The sequence below is a fragment of the Felis catus genome, chromosome E3, assembly GCF_018350175.1.
Source record: "Felis catus isolate Fca126 chromosome E3, F.catus_Fca126_mat1.0, whole genome shotgun sequence".
Lineage (NCBI taxonomy): Eukaryota > Metazoa > Chordata > Mammalia > Carnivora > Felidae > Felis > Felis catus.
In genome coordinates this window covers 41,006,554-41,013,309 of record NC_058383.1, presented here as the reverse complement: position 1 = coordinate 41,013,309, position 6,756 = coordinate 41,006,554, and the positions used below count along the sequence as shown (strand labels likewise).

Here is a 6,756-nt window from a genome sequence, read left to right as displayed (position 1 = left end):
CCTCCGGGCTCCTAGCACCCTGACGCAGCCAGCTGGCACAGGGCCAAGATGTGAAGCCCTGCCTGTGGTCTCCACACCCGCCACCTGCAAGCCAGTGCACCCCTGAACAGGACTCCACTAAGACCCTGAAGGTGAGGGGACTGGGCCACACCTCTCCTGACCTCAGCTGTCCTTCCTAGGCCTCGAGGCATCACGGTGTTGATGGTCACACTTGTCAGGGCCCTCCACCGCCCAGGTGTCAAGGGACCTCTCCATCTACAGCTAGTGATGGTTGACCCTCGTGGCCCTTGAATGGATGGGCTGTCACGGACACATAGGGACTTGGCCAACCGCAGGGCTACATGGGGAGCAAGGGGACTTGCCCGAGCTCCTAGAGGGGCGGGGCAGGGACAGGGGCACAGCCTGTCTTCCCGCTAGGGGCCAGCGCAAGGCAGCTCTGGCTTCGGCGGGCTTGACCTGGGTCAGTACAACTACCCAGCCCACCACAGAGGCCCGAGGGGCTGCAGGGACCCAATGAGGGGACTGGAGACAGTCAGGGACACAGACACAGCTGACTAGCAGAGGTGTGGCCCATGGGGGAAAAGCAAGGAGGAAGAGAGCTGGAGGGGAAATGGAGCCTGCTGGGCTCCCACAGCTAAGCTCCCGGTTGGGGTGTGTGTGTGTGTGCGTGCGCATGGACAGTCCCTGTGTCCCCTTCCCACCTTCTGGAAGGGGGAACAGTGTGGCAGATTCTCCCTGCTAGGGGCCTTCCCACACCTGAGTTATTGTTTCATTTGGGGTGGGGAGGGGAGGGGCATCTGTCATTCACCGAGAGTTCCTGACCTTGCCTGAGTCAAGGGTATTTGTGGGAATTTGATGAAACTGACACTGACTCTACCAGAAAAGGGCCAAAGCCACAGCCAGGCCCACTGCAGGGTATGGGGAGGTGAGCACCGCTGAGTCGCATCAAGCTCTGCTGACCAGCAGCACCAGAGGCCAGTCTGGGCTGTCCTTGTGGAAACCCCATGTCCCCAGGGAGGGCAGAGGGGCGGCCTTGTTTTTCTCTGTGCTGCCCCCAAGCGCGGTGACCCACTGCAGGTGCATCTCCGCTTCAGATACTCTTGCCTGGCCCGCCAGTGCTGACAGGGGGACCCAGGCCAGAGTCCACCCTCCTCGACTGTGGCCCCCACCCTGCTCCAGCCCCACACCTTGTGCCAGCAATTACAAACACTACAGGTCCTGGTAGGAGCTCCCCCAACCTTGACCTGTAGCCTTACTGGGGGCAGGAAAGAGCAGAAGAGCAAGGTGTGACTGAGAGCCACGGCCAGTGAACTGGGGACGTCCTGGGTACACAGCATGGGGGCGGGTGGGGGTGGCCTCAGGTGACAAAGGCAGGGCTACCAAGGCATCAGTTTGATTCAGTTCAGGGCTGACCATGGGAACCGTGAAGTGGGGGCCAGGAGGGCTGCCGGGTTCAGAACACCACCGAACTAGCTGGAGCCGGGGGCTCTGGTTCGCGTAGCTAGGCTGGGCCTTGAGGCCATCCAGAGCCGGGGCACAGGTGGGCTAGGCACCGTCAGCTTTCGGTAAAATTTTAGAAAAATTAAAAACTGTTCACAGTGTTAGAGCATCACGTGAAGAAACAATCATGTGCATCAAAACACGGGTCCAGAGGCGTGTCCCGGAGGAGTCGGGACTGATGACAGCATTTCCCGGCTTCGTAGACACCTCAGGATCACTCCACAGAGGGCAGGCCCCGACCCTAGATGACCTCCCTATGCTGTGGGATCTCCAGGACCCTCCTGAGGCTGTGTTCACTGCCCAGCCCTGCCCACTGGGCCAGCTGCACGCTCCCTCTGGCCTCCACCTCCGGGAACACAGCCCAGATGTCCTCACTTCCACAACAGCCCTCAGAAGATCTGGGTGTTCCTGGGTCAGCTGCCAGAACCAGGTCAGGGGAGTCCCTCCCTGTGCTCCCAGAGAGATCTGAATGGGTCTCAAAGCTCAGTACTCCCAAGGAAGGGTTGCGGAAGAGGGTCAAAGTACCCCCAAATTTCAGGGCAGGAGCGGGCTCAGGTACCTGGCCCAGCCTCCCCCTGGGAATCCCATCCCTGCACCTACCGACCCGGTAGGGGCGCTTGCCACCCTGAATGGCCAGCACAGATCTTTCCCTGTCACCCCAAGTCAAGCCACAGCCTCCCTGCCCCCGCTCTGGAGAACACTCCGGATGGGTGGAGAAGTGCAATCGGGGAAGGACCTATTGCAAGACGTCTTCAACTACACTAGACTCTCTCCCAGAGGAAAAGAGCTCGGCCACATCCCGGGTCCCTGGGGCAGGGAGTGACGAGGTCGAGGACTACTCAGGAGAGCTCCGCTCCTCCCAGCAAAGCAGCACACACATGGCCCGGCTCAGACTTTACTTGTGCTGCCCCCACTTCAGGGGGGAGGGGGTGCCACAGAGGCAGCAAGACGGCCCCAGACCTCTTAGGATCCTGGGGCAAAAGGCCCCTTGGGGCCTCCACAAAGCTCACCCACCCCGGGAGCTACTGAGTCAGCACACAAGAACGAGTTCATCCACTACCCAAATACGGCCCTCGCCACCACCCCAGGCTCAGTGTCCACGGTGCCGCAGGGTGGGGTGGCTGCGCGTGGCTGTCTGGCGTGGGTCACTGTGCGGTCAGTTCTTGTTGGCTCTCTTCTGCACTACCACTGGCTCAGACAGTGTCTGGTGCTGAAGCCGCTCAATCAGCCTCTCCACGTAGACCTTGAACAGAGGAGTCGGGTCCTATGGGAGTGAGACAGGGTCAGGATAAGTTGCTCTGGGGAAGGTCCGAATCCAGTTGGCCAAATACCAAGAGGAATCTGGCACAAGAAGACTGGACCCCTCAGGCTTGGCTACAGCCACCGGTCCAGAGGACAGTGACCCTGTCCATGAGACAGGGGCCACCTTCCCTTGGGACATAGGGATCAGGCATCTGTGGCTACAGTTAAGGTGGCAGAGAAAAGGGGCAGTGGCTGCTGTGCCGTGTGGGTTCCCTTTTCCAGTAGCGACCACAAGCTCAGACCCTTCTAGGGTACACACACAAAAAGACCTCAACTAGGGGTGCCTAGGGGCTTAGTCGGTCAAGCTTCTGGCTTCCACTCAGGTCATGATCTCATGGCTCACGAGTTCGAGCCCCGAGTCAAGCTCTGTGCTGACATCTCATAGCCTGGAGCCTGCTTTGGAGTCTGCGTCTCCCTCTCTCTCTGCCCCTCCCCCGCTCACGCTCTTTCTCTCTCTCTCTCAAACATTAAAAAAGAAAAAAGAAAAAAAAAGAAAGACCTCAACTCACTAACAGGAAGACCGCAGGGCAAGAAGGCGTTAGGCAGCCAAATAAACCAAAGGTGCCACCAAGAGTCTTTTTGTCCATAAACTTATGAAGCTAGCCGGGGGCGGGGTGGGGGTGGTAGACAGGAGAGGGTCAGACCCTCGAGGGGAGGGCACGCGCTACAGGGAACCCAAGACCATGGCTCCATTGGGGCGGCTCCTCCCCAGACCCACCCAGGGCAGTGGCCACCAGCCCAGGTTCCCCAAGGCAGCCCTGCCCCCACCCCATCTGCCTGCTAGTGCTCAGCGGTTGGTGCTCACACATGCTCACCTGCTCCTCCAGGAGCCTCTGCTTCTCCAAAGCCTCGTCTAGCGTCAGGCCGACCCACTCAGCCTCTGCCTCTGGGATGACAAACTCCTGCACAGGAGGGACCAGGCCCACAATGAGGCCAGAGGCACCAGCCAACAGGGCCCTCAAGGAGCAGGAAGTACGAGCCAAAGCCCTTACCTTGTACTTTTCGTAGATGGCGGCCCGCTTCTTGGGGTTGTCTGGGTGCAGCTCGGGGTCCTGTCGGGCCAGCCGCAGCAGCATCCCTCGCTTCAGGTCCATCCCGAACTTGGAACACAGGTCCTCCTTCGGAGTCTGGCAGGAGGCTACGCGTGGGGCCAGGTGTGGCTGCCCATGCCCCGCCCACCCGAGGGCTGACCCCACCAGGCGCCTCCGGGGCAGGTGGAGGGCCCCAGGCCGTCACAGGACAAAGGACTGTGAGCTGACACAGGTGTGCCCCACCAAGTCTCTCACTAGCCAGGAGACTCCACTGTGTGCTGACCCGCAGAGCCCTGACCCCCCTCCCCGCTTGCCTTGAGGATGTAGAAGTCGAACCCGTAAGCCTCGTCAATAAGGTCCAGGGTCCGCATGGTCACTGTGACGGTGAATTTCGTGTCCAGTATCTCACTGTAGAGCTGGCGCTGAAACAGCTGTGGTTTCCACACCTTCTTCACCCTCTTGGAGAGCTAAAGGAACAACAGAGAACCTACCTGAGACTCAGGACACGGAGCCAGAGGACCAGCCCCCACCTGTGGACCCAGAGATCAGCTTCTCCTCAGCCAGTCTGGCACCTCCTGACCCTGCCTGGGTTGCTGGTGCGTGTTCCACATGTACGACCATAACTCCGTGGTCCACAGGCCATCACATTCCAAACCAGGGACCAAGGGACCAAGGGCAAAGGGAGATGTCAGCCTGAGAGCCACGAGGCAGGGGGCTCAGCAGGCCCTCCAGACTGCCCACTGGAGACTGCACCGTACGCAGGGCTGACGTCCTAATTGCGATGACAAGGTGGTAGTGCCAGCCCTGTACGTGTCACAGACACACTGTGGCATGTCAAGCCAACAGGTGACTGAAGACCTGACCTCCCCCTACCTCCTCTCACGCACAGATCCCCTCACTCCTCATCCCTACACTTGATCTCGTACCCACCCCAGGGTCTCTGCACTTACTGTTTCTGGTACAGACCACCGCCCTGTCTCAGGATACCCAACTGGTTTCGCAGAGTAACGTTTGCCAGAAACGCGTCTTCACAAACGAGCATGCCTCTTCAACGGAGCGGTGTCTGCACCATACTGTAAGCGCACCACCCGGCCCCCGGCCCTCCACGCCCACCTTTGGAACACAGCACTGAGCCCGGAGCAGCAAAACCCAGAGGAGCGGCCCCCCGCCCCCACCCCCAGCCTGTCCTGCTCACGTACCTTGTCGTTGTTGGTGTATCTGTGACCCAGGACCCAGCCCTCCCCACCCCAGAGCCCCAGCTGGGACTCTGGCGGGTAGTAAATGGGAACGGGCACATCCTCCACACGCTCCCGCTGCCCATTCTTGGGGTTGATCTTGAACTTAACCCCATGCGGCCTGTAGTGCACAGGAGTGGGCGTTCGCGCAGGCTCCTGCGAGCGCAGGTAGTGCCGGGGCAAGCGGGAGCAGATACCCTCCCGCAGTCGGAGCTGTTTCCAAAGACCAACCGGGACCTTGTGCAGGGGCATCGCGGCGAGCCTGGAAGGGAGGAGGGGGGCAAGGGGCGGGGGGCGGGCCGCCGTCACTCCGCAGCCCGGACGCACTCCGGCCCTGACCCCCGACGCCAGCTGGTAGACTCCCGATCCCGACCCAGACCTCCGACACCAGACCCCTGACTCCCGCCCCCGCCCCCCCCCCCCCCCCCCCCCCCGCGCGGCCTGGACCTCCGACCCCGACTTCCGACCCAGACTACCGGCGCGGCCCTGACCCTCGACGCCGGCCTCTTGACTTCTGACCCCGACCCGGACTACCCGCGCGGCTTCGCCCCCCGCCCCCTGACTCTAGACCCTGGCCCCGACCTGCGGCCCCTACTCCGCCCCAGTGACCCGAACCGCGGACCCTCCGACCCCTGCACCGCGTACCTCTCCAAGTTCCGCGCCCCACCGGAACCAGAAGTCCTGACGCAGAGCTTGGCCCGCTATCCGCCGCTGACTGGCTGAAAAGCCCGTCCGTCTACCCTCGTCCCGCCCCCTTTCCCGCCTTTAGGGACCGTGCAAAACGTCCTGCAGTGACGGCGGCGGTTCCAGGCACCGTCAGCAAATGAGGCCCCTTTTGCCTCGAGCGGAGCCGGGGGCAGGGCGGGGCGGAGCTTGTCATCCCAGGTCCCACTCCCCCTCCTCCCCGAAGGAGAGCAGAAATCAATGAAAAACGCTTGTGTCTTGAAATATCACTGTAGAATATTAAATTCATCAATCACAGCGAAAGAAGGGCTACATAAAAATATGTCCTCTTGTCTTAAAATTTTTTACCCCCCAAAACACCATATATAAATGTCTCCCCTTTACAAGCCTTGAGTGACCTAGTGGCCAAGTGCAGGGTGAAAGGGGTGGGGGAGGCCTCCAGGGAGGCCACACCTTGGACAGGACCAAGAAGGGAAACCCCCCGCAGCCAGTAGGCAGGATGGGCTGGGCTGCGTGCCCGCACCCCACCCACAGCGGCCTCGCTTCCTGTGGCCACCTCCCCTGGTCCTATAGCAGCAGCCCACTGCAGTTTTGTCTTAGGGGAGGGGCAGGGCACTGACCCTGGGGCAGTCAGCCCCCCTTATCCTGCTTCTCCCACAGAGGAGGCATAAAGGCCCAGCCAGATCTCTGGGAAGCCCTTCCCCAAACACACAGTTGAGCCCGGTGCAGGGCTACAGTCATCACCTCCTCTCCGGGGAGCAACTCATCCTTCTGAGTTCCAGACAAGGTCCCAGGAACCCCAGGGAAGGCTGAAGGCACGGACCTGGGGCAAAGTGTGCCAGGTTGTATCACACCCCTAGAGCAGCTCGGCAGCCCCTCCCAAAGAAGCCCTTCTCAAGGGCCTGCAGCTCCAAAGCTGAGAGCCAAAGGGAGGGGCAGAGCAGGACCAGACAGCCAAATGCCAGCCTCTCCATGTCACTCATGGCAGCCCCAGTGCCCATCAG

The 6,756-nt window shown here is 61.1% G+C and overlaps 1 protein-coding gene across 2 annotated transcripts; it reads right to left on the bottom strand.

Moving 5' to 3' along the window:
* Positions 1–2,381: 2,381 nt before the first annotated feature.
* Positions 2,382–5,871, bottom strand: MRPL28 (mitochondrial ribosomal protein L28). 2 transcript variants are annotated; one of them, XM_006942515.4, is made up of 6 exons: positions 5,714–5,871; positions 5,033–5,330; positions 4,148–4,300; positions 3,795–3,929; positions 3,618–3,704; positions 2,382–2,764 (listed from the first exon to the last, which is right to left on the bottom strand). In XM_006942515.4, the coding sequence occupies exons 2-6, from the start codon at positions 5,318–5,320 to the stop codon at positions 2,657–2,659; spliced, it is 771 nt and encodes a 256-aa protein (XP_006942577.1). In that variant the 5' UTR covers positions 5,321–5,330; positions 5,714–5,871; the 3' UTR covers positions 2,382–2,656. The 2 variants fall into 2 exon arrangements, with proteins under 2 accessions (XP_006942577.1, XP_003999122.1); XM_003999073.4 differs by having other exon boundaries at positions 5,651–5,716.
* Between the last annotated feature and the right edge of the window lie 885 nt (positions 5,872–6,756).

Excerpts from the sequence above, each read along its gene's own strand:
- MRPL28 (XM_006942515.4), bottom strand. The coding sequence starts at position 5,320 with ATGCCCCTGCACAAGGTCCCGGTTGGTCTTTGGAAACAGCTCCGACTG. Across the intron at positions 3,705-3,794 it reads CCATCTACGAAAAGTACAAG|GAGTTTGTCATCCCAGAGGC; the intron begins GTAAGGGCTTTG and ends CCTCCTGTGCAG. Across the intron at positions 2,765-3,617 it reads AGAGGCTCCTGGAGGAGCAG|GACCCGACTCCTCTGTTCAA; the intron begins GTGAGCATGTGT and ends TCACTCCCATAG.